The sequence below is a fragment of the Oreochromis niloticus genome, linkage group LG20, assembly GCF_001858045.2.
Source record: "Oreochromis niloticus isolate F11D_XX linkage group LG20, O_niloticus_UMD_NMBU, whole genome shotgun sequence".
Lineage (NCBI taxonomy): Eukaryota > Metazoa > Chordata > Actinopteri > Cichliformes > Cichlidae > Oreochromis > Oreochromis niloticus.
In genome coordinates, this window is record NC_031984.2 from 27816928 (window position 1) to 27835808 (window position 18881).

The following is an 18881-nucleotide window of genomic DNA, read 5'->3' on the forward strand; positions in this document are numbered from 1 at the left end:
TTTATGAGCACTGATCCAAACTATTGCCTTATATGCCCCTGGGTATTTAAAAGACACTATTACATAATTAGGTGGTGAGTATTGAATTTGTATCTTGCTGATCATGACTATATTCAGTTTTTTCTCTCTTTCTCTCTTTGAGAGAACTTTGAGAACTCCATCCACAAGGACTACATCACTGAAAAACTGTACAGTGCTCCTAAATATACTAAATGTACTGTACACTGATTACCTGCAGCTTCCAGGCAAGAATGAGTTGTCATTAGTCCACTGAAAGAATAACTTTTTATTATACAAGAAAGATAAAGCAAATCTCAAAGCAAAGGAGGCCTATTTGGGGGCAGAGCACACATGCCTGGCTTCTGATTACTTGCTTGGGCACAAGAAGTACAAGGCAAGTGTTACTGAGCTAGGGAGTGCTTTGAAGGGCTGTGTGGTTCTTATTATGTTATTGAATGCAGCGCTTTAAGATTTTTGTGCTTTGGTTAACACAAAGATAAATAAATTGCTGCTCAGTTCAGTGGCCCAATGAAAAATTCAACTCGTGTGGTTTTTTTCTATAATTATTTGGCGTGAATGCATGATTATATACATTTTACTGAACATCAGCTAATAAAAATCACGATGCAAGATTGCATTTGTATTTAACTCATTTTTGAAGCGGTGCACAGCAGACACTGGAAAAGTGCTGGCTGGAGAAGGAGGCTGGCATAAAAGTGAAAATATTTATGTATTATTCAAATGAGACATTATGTAATAAAAACAATCTCATCTGTGGTAGTGATGAAGTCATCCATGCACTGTTTACTCAACTCAAATTTGAAAGTAGTTCAGTGGGGTCACCTACGGTTAGTAGGTATTTTTGGAATCAGGTATAACTGCAGTTTTTCCCCATATTTTTGTAAGTTTGCACTGCTAATCAAACTGTTACCTATCTTCACTTATGCACACTGAGACAGATGGTCATTGTGTAGGTGTAGATGTTAGTACCCTGCTTGTGTCTGACAGAAGATGTGACTGTGAGAGGAAGGTTGCCATTTAATATTACTATGAATAATTCATCATCTCTTGTAATATTGTCAGTGTTTTGGATACATCGCGTAGACGATGATAGTACAGGACAAGGTCATTGTACTTCAATGTGAATCTCACACATTTCCAATGTTATTTATACACTGATGAAAGTGACCAAGGTGAACTTGAACGTAGTGAACATATTTGAGTTCTGCAAAGAAAACATTGAAAGGTGTTTTGCAATATTATCCATGTCTTTGTCTCAGTGTTGTTTAGGAGTAACCAGATGCATGTTAAAAATGCGATTCTGGATTATTTTACAGCAGAGCTGGAAATCACACTCCATGATATGACAAAGACATCACATCATATTTAGATGTTGTCAGAGCAGCGAATTCACCGAAGAGCACATTCTAGCAGCACTCAGCAGCTGTTGATAGAGATTTTTCTTCTACATAAAATGCTGTACAAATTTACACGAGATGAGTCGAGCACGTCTGTGTCAGATTCTAGAAAGTGTGAGATTGAGTTTAAACCAGTTTTCTTATGGTTCCAAATGCCAAGTGAAACCTGTATGTAAACCTCGTAGTGAACTGAAGCGTCGACTGGATCAACCAATAGCTGACTGCACAGAGGCTAAATCTGTCTTTTATAGTGTCTATAAGTCGGCAGTGTTTCAGATGTGACAGTAGTAAGAGATGCCTCTCCTGATCACCTGGTGACTACTTTTTGAATATGCCTGCCCTTTAAAAAAAGCTTCAGAGTTATTAAAAAAAAACACCCAGGGCTAACAAAACACCTTTTTATAAGTCTTTCTCAAAAAAAGAGTGTTGTTGTACTATTGCGTGTTATGTGACATCTACATGTGTGAGAAACGCAGAAAAGAATAACTGCATCCTTCATTTGTGATGCCCCGATGATCACTGGGGAGGTGATGGTATTTCCATAACTTGTCATTTTGATTTATAATTTCACCAGGTGAACACCAACACTACTTATGGATTATAGCACACAAAGACAACACTTACTCATTATTCAAAACTCATTAATCCACTTGATCCCATAAATTAACTCTTCCTGGAGTCTTATGTACTTACATCTATGATATTGCCAAGCAGAACATCAGCATACTGCCAAGAAATGATTTCAGCACACTGAGTCCAGTTAAACTGCATTTTAGATGGAACATTATTTATTATGCATTTTTTTCAGTCTGATTCTTGTCTTTATATAAACTAACCTAGCCATGATAATGAATTATTCCTTTAAAAATGTTATTACCAAAGCCAGCTTGCAAGCTTACAACAAAAAGCTATGATATTACACTTATGACAGCAGTAAGAAATAACACATTCACGAGCTCCATGTTTTAACAATGATTGATATGCTGGTCAAAACTTACAGTTTACATTCGGATCACATTAGTTCCTCTAAAGTATAGTCACTGAAACTAAATGTTACGGAGGAAAAGGCTACATAGATAGCTAGCTGCATTTATAATTGGGGATCAGGTTATGCAGATTTGCTGACTTGACCTTGCCCAGCTCATTAGTACTTTCTGATGAGAACTCTTGCTGATAAAAGAAGGTAACAGGACTTGCCTCCTAAAGCAATCAAACAATTAGTCCCTACAGATACTCGATTATCTATCATTTTACCATAAGCACAGCTTCTAGTCAGTCATTTCCATCTCTTCATTATATGGGACATACACACAGATCATGGTCCAAATGGGAGGCAAATTCAGATATACAGACTAAGTAAGGTCTTGTGAGGAGAATTCAAATATGACTGTATAATACTATACAGAAAATTTTTATTTAAACAGTGATTCTTATAATAATTGTGTCACATGCCATTTCTGGCATGTCAAGTGTACAGCACTTTGTGTTCAGCTGGGAGTTGTTCTGAAAGTGCTGTATAAATAAATTGCTTGCTTACTAATTTGCAGTAAATGTTTGCAGTGCAAAGAAAACAACAGTCTGACAGCTGTATGACTGTCCACAGAGTTAGAAATAGACTATATAGATTTTATTCTGCACTGATTATAAATCTGGGATATAATTGCAGCAGATAGCAAACATCTCACAGTGCTTGGTGGTCTCACAGTGCTTGTAAAAACATCTGCAAATTAATTTGCTCCCCTACGGACAGCAACTTTGTGAATGAGGAAATGAATCAGACTGTCAGTCAGCTCATCAGAGTCTGTTACCCTAGTAAGTGACTCAGAGTCGAAGTTAACTCTGGAACAGAAAACCCAAAGTTTCCCTCTGGAAGGGTTAACAAACTGAGATTTGTTATCTAAACATGCTTCGTCGAGTTCGTCGAGCCAAGACTGGATTAGCTGTTTTCTTGTCTTTACCAATGACCATATAAAAGGTTTTTATGACTTAGCGTAGCATCAAGACAGTCTTTATGCTATGCTAAGCTATACTATGCAAAGTCTTAGCTTGCCAACTCTCTGTAAGAAAGCACAAACACTATATTGCCAAAAGTATTTGCTCGTCTGCCTTTACACACATATGAACTTAAGTGGCATCCCATTCCTAATCTATAGGGTGTAAATATGATGTCAGCCCACCCTTTGCAGCTATAACAGCTTCAAATGTTCTGGAACATTCTTCCAGAAGCACATTTGTGAGGTCAGACACTGAAGCTGGATGAGAAGGCCTAAATCAAAGTCTCTGCTCTAATTCATCCCAACGGTTTTCTGTCAGGGTAAGCTCAGGACTCTGTGCAGGCCAGTAAGATTCTTCTGTTCCAAACTGCTCCCACAAACTTGGGAGTATCACATTTTCCAAAATATGTAGGTATGCTGAAACATTAAAAGTTCCTTTCACTGGAATTAAGTGGCCAAGCTCAAATCCTGAAAAACAACCCCACACCTTTTCAAACCACTTTTGTTTATGACATCCTGAGCAACACTTCTGAGTTTTTGTTGTTTATTTATGTGTCTTGATATACTTTAAATGAATGTCCCATCAGATCCTCAGTGGAAATAAATTTAAGGCACTATTTGGTAATGCAAATTAGGTAACTATGGCACATAAACACTGCTATATTCATTATGAGTTCATCAATGATCATTTTTTACTGTTTTCTGTTGTAAGTCTTTACAGTTTATACTCTCTGAAGTCGTAATTCTGAATGTCCTTTGCTGCAATACTGCCTTAGAACTCCCAAGTTTAAAATTCACGTAAAGACACGAAGAACCAGAGACATGGTGCCTATTTTACCATAGCTAAACATTTATGGATTTATAATTAAACTTACTAAATTTATATTTAATAAAAACTGCCAGTAGATATAGCTGATATATAGTTTACGCCATAAACAAAGGTCAATGTTTCAACTACAGATGACTCTCTGATACTGAATGCATCACAGCTCATAGACATGCAGTGCTCTTTTAACATCATTTCATCTCTGGCACCTCAGCCTCCACTAAAAAGCCACAAACAGTGAAAATCACATTCCCTCTTGCAGTTGACAAACAGCCACAAGCCACAAAACACACACATCCACTTGTTGCCAGCGAGGTCCAGACGACATCAGTGGGAACGTGACTGTTGATCAATCGAGTTGAGGGGGCTGCTGTTGGAAGCAGAGAAGCCTGCATTTCCTCCTGAGCTGCAGATAAAGAAACATTGATTTGTCCCGCTCAGCACAACATTGCCTACCCAGACATACTCATCACGCTAAATTTAGACTGCGCCGAACTCGTGGCAAGCAAATAAGGAGGTAAGGATTTTTCACTAAGCAAGTAGTGCGTCTGAAGAACAAGTGCCAGCACTGCAGTGAGCGCTCTGTGAACACCGTAAGGGGATGTTTGAGGGTGACGATGGCTTTCTGGGGCACTCAACGTGCAAAACCAAACACACAAGTGACCCTGCAAGTGTAGCTGTCTGCTGTCATTGTCTTAATTATGAGCCGCAGAGGTAGCCTTTCTGTGCATTTAGCATTCGCAGTATCCATAACCCGTTGAAAATTTGGAGAAAAAAAAAGAGAGAAATCTATTTTATGTGCAAAAAGTATTTTGACAAATAATCAGAATGCCAAGCCTCCATTCTAATGTTTCCAAATAGCTTTAAAGTGGCTTGTCAACTATATCAGCTGATCGATTGATTGATCGATATGTAATGTAACTAGCAAGTTAAAGATAATTACATAACAAAGATCTAAGCAACTTGAATTTTTCAAGTCGATCAAATTGTGCAATATTTCTAGGGCATTCATGTTAAAGTTGCAGTAGGCAAAACCTAAAAGAAAAAAGACGGGGACAGAGGACAGCAGAATTTTTTTTTAAAGTAAAGACTCCTTCAGTTCTCCCCTCCTGTTCTCTCAAGAGGCAAACATGGGCCTCTACCTGCTTGAAATAGCTCAGTGCTGAGTTTTCCCTTCATGGCGGGTCTGAACCCACCTCATCAAACACAAAACCCTCTGCTTAGCACATCACACCAGTGCATACCCCTTCTTATACAGACTATATATAGAAAACATTTTTCTGATTTAAGCTTCTCATCTGATCTGTTCACTCATGTGTTAGATTTTCCAAAGCCTGATAATATAACCAAGATGAGATGAAGGAGGGAAACTGAACTGAGCTGAATGAAGTTCAGGAGTTCCATCTCAGTTCTTCACTATAAGTAACTCTTTTCATATATAAGTACCATTGTCATCCATTATAATACAGAGATATTAGCTATAGGCACTTAACAGGAAATAGTTTATAGAAAAACACTTTGCTACAATACTCAGTTGACGTGTCTTTCAAGAAAAGTTGCTTTATGGTGTAATGTGTCATAGCTGTCATCGTAACAGATTAAGTTCTTGTAGTTTTTGTTGAATGGCAGCCACCGTGGCCAAAGGCGACACCAGCAGAATGATGACATATGCTGAAACGTAAAGAGAGAGCAGCTCACATGCTGACTCAAAACTACGCTCAGTGTCGGAGGAGTATTTATCTGAATTCTCTCAGTGTTAGAAACCATATGTTATCTGGTAATTCAGCAAGAAATCGGACAAAGAAATGGAACATCTCAGCCTGCTTTGCGATATTTAACTGGACTATGTTTTTAATAATAGTGCCAACAACAGATATAAAACTGATAGGGCCGGGGCATACATACTGCTGTTTTGCATGAGCTCTTTTTGCAACAACCTGTAAACCTTTTGTGAATGGGCCGGGCTGAGGAAGTCTGACGATGTGGTTCTCTGTGAGAAAATGGTGGAATGCTCTCCCCTGGTTGGGGAAGAAAGGCTGCCTCCAGTGATAATGGGCAAAGAATATAGGTTATCATTGTCTTGCTTAAATAAGCAACAGATTTGATGGAAAACGGAAATTCTTGCCTAAATGCTGCTATCCAAACAGGGCCATCAGTGCAAGTCTACAGCTCTGTTCAACACAGATGACAGCTTTTGCATGCTGATAACAAACAGGATGTTCCGCCTCCTTTTTAAACTGGAGGACACACTCTCCATGATTTCCAAAAGTAACGTTTTTTAAAGAATATAGAACAGTTTTGCGTGTTGCCTCATTTCAGAGAAGGCATTTCTGGATCTTGTTTACATGTTTTCCTTCTTCCCATTATAAATGTTTAGCCTGCATGTGTGGATAATACCAACAATCTTTGCCATCACTTTCCAATAAAAAACCTGCACCCTTGCAAAGCGGTCATGATCAAGTGAGGCTGCACTGAAAAATCTTCTAAATGTGTTTAATTGAGTAAGCCTGCATTTTAAGTGTTGTTTAGAATAGTATATAGGACACACTCAACCCAACTAGGACTTGGGCTTCTACTTTATCACAGACCCCTCATCTTTTAAGAGACCACACAATCACATCTCAGCAGACAGATGCTGGCAGCCAGCATCTGTCTGCTGCTTTCCTTGCATTATTACCAGATCAGCATAATAATGGAATACCACGTCGTGTCCTTAGGTTGTCTCTCACAATAACCAAAAAATAATTATTTTTGTACTTATTGCCTTTTAGTCATTTTGTTGCCTTTTAGTCAGTCCACTGTTTTCGCAGTCTTTTTTTTTTTTTTTGGTAATATTCTACTCTGGTGAACAACTGAGACATTTAGTCATCTTATAGCTGCAGAGGGTGTTCAAGTATCTCACACAGCTGGTTCTTTCTGCAAGAGGACACACTATAATCAGGCTCCTGCAGAAGCCAAATGGCTGAAGATAACAGAAAGCTCAGCACTGCATCTGATCGGGAATACGCCTTGGCTTTGTGGAAATTGTTACAGGCTGCAGAGAACTGGCTTTACGTTACTGTCTCAATAGCATTAAGCCTATTGAAAACACCTTTTGTAGCAGAATTTGTGCCAAGAAAGAACTGAGACAAGATGAATTTTGTACAACAGCAAAGATTTAATCCCACAGGGATCCATGACTGTAGATCACTGTGTCTCTTTCCCTTATCTAATGTTGGACCAAAAGTGATGGAGAAAGGCTGGCCTTGGTCTCAGACAGCCAGAAACATAAAGGGAGAAAGAGAGAGAGAGGACCCAAAGCAGCAAGCCCAAGAGTATTCTGGCTATACAGTACTCATGTTCCACATATTGATTATTCACGCACATTACAACTGAGGCCACTGAACACAACACCTGACTAACATTTCCAGAGAAACCCCATCAAAAAAAAAAAGAAAGCTGCTAGCATACCTTGTAGTACTGCTTCATTCAAGGCAACTGTTACTTCATGCCAAATGCATTTTCCACTGGAGAAGGGATAAGGAACAGACCGAACCGGGCGTGGAAAGAGCTGACTGTCATCACATGATTGTTTTATAAATCAGCAAGGTGGAAAGGCAAGAGCTGGGAGATTAAATGAAGTGTGATGACTATGAATAATGCATAGAACAGACAAATGGAATAAAGGGCAGACATGTGGTGACTCTGTGTGGCTTTTTTGGCTGGTGCGTATTTGTGTCTGTTGATCACGGTCACGTGTCCTAGCACCTCATTCCACCTGGATTTCGCTCCATTACAGCCGGGTTCCTCAGGACTCTACAACTTTCTGGAGGATTCTGATTTTAGACAACACACATGTTTACTGACCCTTTTCTAACTAGGCTGTCTGGCGTAGCTTGGCTACTAAAACACATCATGTCTGCGTGCACTAGATTCAGCCACAGAGCTCGCACTGCTTCCTAAGAGCAGCAATGAAGAGCATCTAAAAAAAAGGCATAACAAATGGAGACTCGGCTGCTGTAGTATTCGGTTAATATTTCAGAAGTACCCAGAGGGCTCTGTGTGAGTGCGTGTGGTTTCACATTAGAGCACAGGCTTACTTCTGGGCATCCAGCTGTGTCTGGGGATTCGATATGCTGTGCCCAGTGAATTCCTCAATGCTGTGGCTACTTCATCTCCTCACTACTAAGCATGCAGCATCACTGAACTGGAAGGAGTCAGACACAGCTGGAAGAGGGGTCTTCAAAACACAGGTGACACACCTTTTCATTTGAAGAATGTGTTTGTGAAGGGAACATACTGTAATCATTTCATCTCATCAGTATGTTATACATAACACACTGGAGTGGGTCCACGCAGAAAAGCATTTGACTAATGTCTGCTGTATTAAACAGGAAGTCTGCATCACGACATGGACTTCATGCGATTATGAGGCAGGGAGGCGATGAATAAATTATTTCGGTTGCGTTATGAGAAATGTAAGATCAGAGAGTATCCTGGGAGTCTACTGAATAGATTCTGACCATTTTTTTTTTTTTTTTTTTCAATCTTTCATCTTCCAGGTTGGCAGACAGAAACTGCTGCAGCACCACTTCAGTATGAAAGCATCATGTGATCGTACCCTAAAACACTGTTATCCTTTGTGATTTCATGCTCACTAGAGATTACAGATCGTGAGGCCTCATATCGATCATGGCATCTCTGGGGGTCTGACATTAACTCTTTATGTTCTACCCAAACCTCACTTAACCTAACAGACAAGGAAAACAACAGCAAAGCACCATGTTCCAGCTGCAAGAACTCAAGAGACTGTCTGAGCTCTCCCTAAACGCTCGCACACACATGCATGTTAGCAGAGTCCACATCACTGTGCGGAGTCAGACTGCAGCGTCTACTAGGAGCTGTCCACGGAGCACAGTGCTGAAAACTGCCGCAACGTATGGTAACTCCAGTCAATGAAGACCAACCGTATGTGAACGTGGGCACATGTTAAACACTAACTGCAAGCATCGTGGACATGTTAAAGTCTTTCAAAATGACACTCTGACGTAAGCATGAGTTGCAAAAGCCAACAATAAAGAGTTGGAGCAGGAGTTATGGAGGTGAAGTGACTCCTCTCGTGTGATAAGGCTCTAGCAGTTCGGCAGCAGGACCGCATTTAACCCTTTATTGCGTCGCACGATCATTATCAGTAATGCAGAACGAGACACCCGATCTGCAAAACTCCACAGCATCTTTCCTAATCCAAGGCACGGCAACTGTGGCAGAAGCCCAAAACTGCACTTACACATAAGCGTGGTAGATGAACGCCCATCCCCGCGGTCTTTCCAGCGCATTGTAGAGAAAATTCTGTAGTTTCCGATAGCTGGCATTTTTCTTCGACGGTCTCGGTCTTCCTGCGGAGATGCTGGACCTCGGTCTGCAGAGGATGCTGCTCCGCTTGGTGCTTTCCGAGCCCGCAATGAGCAGTGCCCCATCCCTGCTGGATTCCGGAGCTCCCGGGTCCAAACCCACAAACCCGACTTTGTGCTTCTTCTCTCCGGCTTGAGTTGGGTAAACCCCGCCGTTGAGAGATTTCTGCACCATTCTAAAGTCGAGACGACTCTGAGGAGGAGTTGTCCGTGCCCTTGCCGCGGGGATGCATCACCGCTGCTGAGGGGTGTGTGCTGGTGGTGAATGCAGTCGATGTCGGTCCCTCTAGAAAAACCAATTGCAATAAGCATGCGAGACTGCACCGTGTATGCTTTTACCTTAGCCCCTTCCGGCCATCTGACACACAGCAGGGAGGGAAATGCACATGGATTTCATTTAGTTGGTGACCAGCGATTTAAAAGCGTTCTTCAATCATCTTATTGCCAGAAATGCTCTTAATCGAATTACATTAATGAATTAAGGCCAAGTTCAAGCGTCAGCTTTCTTCCAGTGCTCTCTTTAAACAATCCTTGGGTTTCAACTAACTTGGGAGGGTGGGGAAGTCCATTACTATGATATGTCCGAAAGAATCGTGTTAGTTTTAAGAATCCGGCGTAAGATAACCTGCCATCTTCACCACTTAACTCCAACACGGGAGGAACTGCAGGAAAGGGTTTAAATGGATTACGCACTCTCATGTAATATTCATGCGTGAAGCTTCTTCACTCGGGGTAATGGACACCGCAAACTATGTCAGGCTATGCCTCGAGGTTTGTGTTCCCTCGACAGGAATACACATGCAGCCTGAGAAGGTATCAACAACAGCCAAGACAGAAGACAAAGAAATGGAGCACCCCAGCCTGCTTTGCGCACACTCCAGCGTGAAACAATGTAGACCAGTTTGCATCCACCTGAAAGTGAATGACGCGCTCACAGTGATGACAGTAGTAGAACGGAAACAGTTTCAAAATAATGCAAAGCCTATATTCAATTTAAAATAGTGCACAATATTGAAAACAACAATTTTTAAATGCCAGTAAATGCAATTAATGCGGTGCCATGCGGCTGCAATGTGTGCAGAATGTTGCTCAATATAAGACCTTCCCTGAATGTCAGCAGAGTCTTTTCCATGACCTGCATGTTTGTTTCAGCTTTAATAGCGCCTTTACACATGACACGTCCACTTATCATCATGGCTGCAGGCTTTCGCTTTTGTGCACTAACATCGCTGAGTGGTCCCTGTGCTCTTTAACGCAATTGATGCAAAGAACCTCTCCCTATCGTTAATTCTCAACCACTGCTTTTCTGAGATACTCACTTGTACTCGTTTATGTTACTGGGCTGTTGTAGTTGTGCTTTTTAGCATTAAACGGCCTTGCCAGTCTTTTGTTACCATGTCAGAACTTTTTTCACCTCAAGCATTTCTTATTTTGTCGCTGTTGTTTTCAGTTAACTATAAGAGTTAAATGATTTGCAGATTACTGGATCTTTTGTTTTAATTTAAATGACACCAGATCATATGCACTATGACATCAAGCACAAATATGAGAATGAGTAAGATGAAAAAAGAAACCATCACAATGGTCACTCCCAGTATTACTTAGTCACAGCCTGCTGCCATGGTGTGAAAGCATAAAGATGTAATCATCTTTTTGACTCATGCAAACTTACACGGAGCACATACATGAGCATACATAAGGTCACTGTAAAGAAGAAAGGGTTAAAGAAACAAACAAACATCAAAATGAAAATAAAATATCCCGAAGGACATCCCAGCCGCCACTGGATCAGCCAACAGTACTGCTGCGCTGAAAGGTTTGTCGTACTGAGAACATTTTATTCACTAGCTTGTTAAGATTCCATTTACAATGATAATTTTTAGAAAGTTTCAACAACAACAACAAAAATCCTTTTTACAGTTATTTGCAAGCAACAACAAATTGCAGGTAAAGTATATACAATAATGAAACATTAGAATAATGTAAATACATGTGTAATCAGTGACATGTATGTCCTGCTACACCAACATGCTGCAATCATTAGCTAATTTGAACCGGTAGCACAGTTAAGACCAGGTTATGATAACTAACGCTGCACTGGGAGTTTTATCATATTTACAGTGCTCGAGTTAAGAGCAACGTTTGATAAAGAAAACTAAAACAATGCAAATAGCCATGGGTTTTATATGCCAACTGATGGATGTCAATTTCTGTTGGTAATGCTACTGCCAAGGGATGTGTAGGGACTATTCCAACATGAACCAAATAAAAAAAATAAAAAGATCACATGACCTGCTGTAATGAGGTCCTTGAAATCCATGTCAAACCTTTTTTAACAGTCAGAAACAAATTGTCAGTGAGGTTACAGTTAAAAAAGAGAATCAGGTTCCCTTTAAATGCACAGTTAAACATACAAAAAGGTTTTATATACTATATTATTTCCATAAAAAATAATCCAGTTTAATTTATAGCAACTCTCTGCTTTAATTCTCTACACGACCTCACTCTCCCTCCCTCTGACACTGCTACAGCTTGTATGTACAAAATAATAATAATAAAATGGTCAGTAAACTAATGTTACTGGGTTTTTTCAGTCATCAAACAGTCCCTTTGTTCACATCACCAGCAAACTGCATACAGTACTTTTTTTCTAACACTGAATGGACCAATTTTTGTGCTTCTTTTAATACCTACAGTTAACACAATCGTTTCAAGACAACATAAAAGCCAATTTAAAAAAACAAAAAACAAAAGGTGTCTTAGTTAAGTGAAGGTAATCCTTCAACTAGAAGACTTGAATTAATATATTAATAATTTAACAGTATCCTGATAACTTGGCTGCTTATTGAGAAACAGCCTTGTATAGTTTCTTCCTTTGTCCTGATTCTGATTAGCTAGCTTCAGTACATCCATCCCTTGCACTCCCTGAAGATTAATGTAACACATAAATAAAAATGAAATACACCAGAGCAGTTACATCCAAAAGACGGCATGCCATTGGTCCTTTAAATACTGTTCAATACGTAGGCTGGAATGCTTTTAGATTCTTTTAATACCCGATATAGTATAAGTAGGCGATAAAACGCTCCTTCTTGGACACAATAAATAACTATCCTTCATATAGTGCAGTAATACAGTACTCACACTAAACCTACAGTAATTGCACAGTAACCACATGCAGCAATCCCACCCCACCCCCATGCCATCTTCATCTGCCCCTCAATCCCTACTTTCATTTCTCTGTCTAATCTTTAACTTTCTGCATCTTATATGAATTACAGGGCATTCAAGTATTCTACTTCACTCGGGGTCCACACATTGAGCCCTGGGGAACGCCAGCCTGAACAGAGAAACAAGCAACTCTCTGGATTTTGCAGTCCAAGGCAAAATGAAATGTCTGCATTTAGGATGACAGTCAGCTACAGGTAGTTTGGTTAATCCAGTTAATAATACAAGCTCAACTGTGAGAATAACCACTGTGGACATTGTCTTTATGGGGCCTCCTCATTTTTCGTATTGTTGTGAATATTTTGAACCGGTTGTTAAGTCGACATGGTTTGGAAAGCGAGCCAACAGAATAATGCTTCTATATGGTTAGCTCCAGTAAAATAATACATAACTAGTCCTGAGACTCAGATTGCATCAGTCTCACTGTAGGTGCTCTGAAGACTCTAGTGGTATCCACGCCGGAATGATCCCTGTGTAAGCGGGGCAATGGGGAGAGGCAAAGGTTTTCTACTGCCAGTGTCTCTATGCTCCTGTCATCATCAGTTCCTTAATCACCCTCTCTGTGATGACTTTGCTGAAGTGACAGTATCCTTAGAGGTCTCCATCTGAGGGTGGCAAACATAGCTTGAAGAGCCTGTTTAAAAAAAAAAGAAGAAGCAAAACTTCAAATGAGGGGAATCCACCCAGATTACATATAAACAGTGCAATTATCTGAAAGGCATGGCTTGAGGTGCCTAGAGATGGTTTCATTCAGTACCTTGGAGCTGATGGAGGCATCTGGTCCATTACCTTGAGATTTTTAGCAGACAGCTCAACTCTTGCCCCCTGGTAAGAGAGAAAATATATAAGCTAAAAGCTCAACATAACAGACTGCTTGACTACCATTAACAGATTAAACACAGAAAGCAACAAACAAACGAAATGCAATATGAAAAATTAATAACAGTAAAATATGAAAAACAGAAGTGCTAATTGCTAACAAATAATGTAAAGTTGGGTTTAGAACTGCTCATTACTGTTCTATAATATACTACAGCATGCTCTTAAATGTCCAGCAAAGGGAGCTACATAGGATTTCTGATCCAGGGTGTTCACGCATCAACTCAATTCACTTGAGCTTTGTTGCCCATTTACATAAGTCCTAAAAGATGGTATTTCAAACTAACAAAATAATCTATAAATATTTCTCGTTTGGTTGTTTTTATAATTACCTCCACCAAGGTTTTTGGTAGCGTTTGCATACTTGTGCGTAATTCTGTCTATAAACACAATAGCTCAAAAAGTTATGAATGAATTCTGATAAAACTTTGTAGGGGTGTAGAGTGACGACCATTAAGAGTTCCTTTCACTGGAACAATATTGAAAACAACAATTTTTAAATGCCAGTAAATGCAATTAATGCGGTGCCATGCAGCTGCAATGTGTGCAGAATGTTGCTCAATATAAGACCTTGCCTGAATGTCAGCAGAGTTTTTTCTATGACCTGCATGTTTGTTTCAGCTTTAATAGCGCCTTTACACATGACACGTCCACTTATCATCATGGCTGCAGGCTTTCGCTTTTGTGCACTAACACTGCTGAGTGGTCCCTGTGCTCTTTAGCGCAATTGATGCAAAGAACCTCTCCCTATCGTTAATTCTCAACCACTGCTTTTCTGAGATACTCACTTGTACTCGTTTATGTTACTGGGCTGTTGTAGTTGTGCTTTTTAGCAATAAATGTCTTTGCCAGTCTTTTGTTGCCATGTCAGAACTTTTTTCACCTTAAACTAACTAACTGGAACTGGGGCCAAGCCCAACTCCTGAAAAACAACCCCACAACATTATCCCCCCTCCACCAAACTCTACACTTGGCACAATGCAGTCAAGTACCATCCTCCTGTCAACCGCCAAACTTAGGCTCGTCCATCAGATCGCCAGATGAAGAAGCGTGATTCATCACACACCACATTCCAGTGGCAGCGTACTTTACATGGATCTGACTGGATCTGATGCTTTGCATTAGGCTATGTGATGTAAGGCTTGGAAGCAACTGCTTAGCCATGGAAACCCATTACATGAAGCTCTCTATGCACTATTCTTGTGCTAATCTTAAGGCCACATGAAGTTTGGAGGTCTGTAGAAAATTTGCAGAAAGTTGGTGACGTGTTCACAATATTTCCCTCAGCATCCGCTGACCTGTGATGTTACAAGGACTACAACTTCATAGCTGACTTGCAGTCATTTTGAATGACTTCTGCTTTGTTATAATACTCTTTAATAATAACGGCTGTCTGTGAAATATTAGCAAGGACATTTCACGACTGGACTTGTTGCACTGGTGCCATCCCATCACGGTACCACACTGGAATTCACTGAGCTCCTGAGAGCAAGCCATTCTTTCACACACTTTTGTAGAAGTAGTCTGCATGTCTACCGGCATGATTTTACACACCTGTGGCCATGGAAGTGATTGGAACACCCAAATTCAATAATTTGGATGGGTGAGTTAATACTTTGGGCAATATAGTGTATATGGGGATTCTAAATATCACGTTACTTTGGACCTCTGACCTCTTCCTCAAGCTCAAACAAGGTCAAACATTGATTCTCAGTATCACATTGTAAGTATGACATTCAAATATCATGCCACATTTGACCTCTGAGCTCACTTTTACATTTCACTAATCTGCCTTTCTTTCAGGTCGGCCCCAAAATATGTTATATCTTTAGAGAAAGTGTTGTCAAGAGAAAAAATGAGCTGCCTAGTTGGTTAAAAATATACTGTAGTAAAATATTATCTAAGGAGCTCAGGTTATTCATGTCCAGATATTTACAAATCAGTACCTATTATGCCTTACGTACTGCTACATTGTGCTTTTGTAATCCAAACAAACACCTGTCACACTACTGTCCAACAAACTTCTTAAAGTATAAAAAGAACAATGAAAACAAGATACAAAAAAATGCAACACTGTTTCCTTAAAAGTAAATAGTGCCCAGAGAGTGAGCTGCCTTGTCGAAGGATTGTGCTCTCCAAGTTTTTCTTGTTTTATATAATAAAATAGTTGACCCATATTTTATAGTCTTGATTTTAATAGGACTGAGATCTTCTTAAAGGTTTACCTGTTTACGCATTATGTCCATGGTCTGCATGATGCAGCGTGGCATGAGGCCATGGTTCCTGGCTAGGATCATTGCCTGCTCCAGTGTCACAGTCAGAGTACATCTGCAAAGAACATGAAGGCCAGTGATTAACAGTGTGTGTTCCTCTGCAATAAACCCAAAAATGAAGTAAAATGAATTTGAATGGCGAGGTTAGGATGAGTTTGTGAGGTTCCAATGGGGCATGTCATTGACTCTGCACTGTGTTATTTTTATGCAGTCTGACAGTCCAGTGAGACAACAAAAGCAGCATAATAATTCTGTGGTGTGGTGCCACACTGACCTCTGCATCCCTGTGCCACACATGGTGATGTGGCAGGCTCCCAGGCGGTTACACAGCTCAGAGGACACACACAGCACGCTGACACCTGACTGGTGGCCTTGGGCATTCGGGCGCATGTTGATGTACGACTGCATTAGCCGACAAAGGTCGTCCAGCGTGTTGAGGGGTCTCAGCAGCTACGGGGAAGCGGGAGGAAGTAAAGATCAGGGAAGGTTAGCCGTTAAATGCACTGCTAACAAGATGATTCAATAACACATCACAAAAGACATCACCTTAACAAGCCGCTTAGACGACTGTTGACTTTTTAAAACGCTTTCAAACCAAGCGAATTAAAAAGTCTCTTACCAAGACAAAAAAATGTATTGAAGTGAACAGAACACTCCAAAATAATATAATTATATTCATGTGAAATATTTTAAAACATGGGACTAGTAGAGTAACTGACTTGTAAGATGGAGAACAGAAATGGGGAGAAAACAACCATCAAATACAACACAAGAACGTCTAAATCTGCAGTCTTTCTCTTGAAAGACAGCGAAAACCTGACGACAAAACTTTCTATATTAAAACTATGATCTATTCAGTTTTAATTACTGCAATCTATTTCAACTACAGTCAGTGTGGGGCACTAGAAGTTCAAATGGACACCATCTATAATTGCTGGGGTTAGTTGGAGTTAACGGGGAGGGTCTTGACAAGCTATGGAGGAGTTTCCGGTGGAGGGAATGACACACCAGTTCATCTTACTTTGGAAATGCTTGGTTGAAGGTCTCTAACTTCAAGGCCCAGTATCTGTGCTTGCATTTATATTCAGTCACAACAATATATATATATATAAAAAAATTGACTTATGTTACAATAACAAGACAGATGCTACATATGAAAAGAGTTTAAAAAACCTTTAAAAACAGCAATTGGAAATACATGTTAGGATAAGTATATATTTACCTGGTCTATCTTCATTGCTGTGGTGTTGGAGTCTGTAGGGAGATTTGACTTCTCCAAATAGAAAGCTCTGTGAGGAGAGAAGGATTACGTTCTCAGTTTTTTAAACGGGTTGGAAAAATTACCGATTTGCATCCTGTGACTCACTTTTGTTGGAGAGCTGACTCATCTAGCATCTACAGATTTTGCAACTACTAAACTAAGTATTTCATCATTTATTAATGCCGCATTGTTGAATCACTTTCTGGGAATTAGTGTGCACATATCAGCGACCACACACGATGTAAAAACACTGGTATATCATAGATATAGCACATCTTCAATCATAAACCATTAACCTTCAAGAGTTAATATTTTTATTGTGCTACACATGTTACTACTTGAGAACAGTACCACAGTCATTTTGCTGTATATGCAGCAAAATCCTGTTCGTTCATGTGGGAACTGTTCAAGGACTCCTCTGGATACATGATTAAGTTCTGACCTTGAAAGCTTTACTTTCACATATGTAATATACAAAGTGCAGTTTCTGCTTGTTATGCAACACCGAAGGGTGAACTCTCCCGTTGAGGTGATACACATCTTCAGTGATAGGAAAGCCAGTGAAGAGCAGTAGTGAAGAGTAAAACAGGTACCTGAGTCTGCGGTAGTAGGCCTTGACTTTCTCCAGTGAAACAGCATTAGTGCGCTGCTGGAACTCCTCCATGGCAACGCAGTCCTGCTGGGACGCTCCCTCTGGACGCTCCAAAGCTGGAAAAATAGAAGCCACATAGTTAGATCTATGAATATTTAGAGAATGACACACGTTTTATAACACTGCCTCTGTGCACCACCACAGTAGAACTCAAACCAAACAGTCCACATATGACTCAAGTGCAGACTTCCAACTATAATTCAAGGGATTCGGTTTAGGAATTGCAGCCCTTTTATACAGTCTCTCATTTTCAGGCTCAAAAGCAATTAAGTTAACAAACAATTTTAAAGATAAGGACTGTATTTAATAACTGGATAAATGGTTTTTATTTTTTATTTTTGGTGTCAGAGCATACATTATTTTTCTAAATGTACCAGACTGTTCGTTTGTCCAACCCTGACGATTTGGTATTTACTTAATATGGACTAACAACAGAGCAGGTCACACATGGAAAAAAGCTAAGCCAGCCAACTGTCCAGTTACTTTCATATAGGAAATAGAGAATTATGCATAAATTCAGATATTTTTGTTCGTCTCATGTCATTGATCTAAAACCCTGACTGTAGTTTAACACACTGAATCACATTTATCTGAACTTCCTATCCTCAATCGAAAACCCTCACTGCTTCAAAACTGATCAATTACCCTAAACATAGACGTAAACCCACCATTTACTAAACCTGACCGCCTCTGACTGACTTTGACATTTAATAACCCTTTGACTTTAACTTTATGTAACGTTTGTGTGTGAGTGTGCATATATGTGACAAAAATATATCCTCACTATCTATCTATCTATCTACCTACCTACCTACCTACCTACATATATATATATATATATATATATATATATATCACTGTGCTTCCCCATAGGCTGCAGTCAAGACTCTTTTCCAGTAGGTGGCGATGTTCATCTGCAAATCTGCAATACTAAATGTTTTGGAGCACTGTTGTATTCGG

The 18881-nt window shown here is 39.9% G+C and overlaps 2 protein-coding genes across 21 annotated transcripts in view; both read right to left on the reverse strand.

Annotated features, from left to right (window-relative positions):
- LOC100703353 (potassium voltage-gated channel subfamily KQT member 2) overlaps nt 1–10732 on the reverse strand; it is a 34604-nt gene extending 23872 nt beyond the window's left edge. For 3 of the 19 annotated variants that reach the window (XM_025901924.1, XM_025901922.1, XM_025901923.1), the window contains exon 1: nt 9505–10680. In XM_025901924.1, the coding sequence (XP_025757709.1) occupies nt 9505–9803 (299 nt within the window). In that variant the 5' untranslated portion in view covers nt 9804–10680. Of the gene's footprint in view, nt 1–9504 lie in introns of all 19 variants that reach the window. The other 16 variants (XR_003215626.1, XR_003215625.1, XM_019349941.2 and 13 more) reach the window with 13 other exon arrangements.
- Nucleotides 10733–11374: 642 nt separating this feature from the next.
- Nucleotides 11375–18881, reverse strand: part of prex1 (phosphatidylinositol-3,4,5-trisphosphate-dependent Rac exchange factor 1) — a 78928-nt gene continuing 71421 nt past the window's right edge. Inside the window, exons 35-41 of one of the 2 annotated variants that reach the window (XM_005454151.4) lie at nt 17863–17977; nt 17231–17297; nt 17030–17074; nt 16283–16458; nt 15961–16063; nt 13614–13681; nt 11375–13490 (exon numbers count right to left, since the gene is read on the reverse strand). In XM_005454151.4, coding sequence (XP_005454208.1) covers nt 13448–13490; nt 13614–13681; nt 15961–16063; nt 16283–16458; nt 17030–17074; nt 17231–17297; nt 17863–17977 — 617 coding nt within the window. In that variant the 3' untranslated portion in view covers nt 11375–13447. The remainder of the gene's footprint in view (nt 13491–13613; nt 13682–15960; nt 16064–16282; nt 16459–17029; nt 17075–17230; nt 17298–17862; nt 17978–18881) is intronic. The other variant, XM_003449141.5, reaches the window with a different exon arrangement.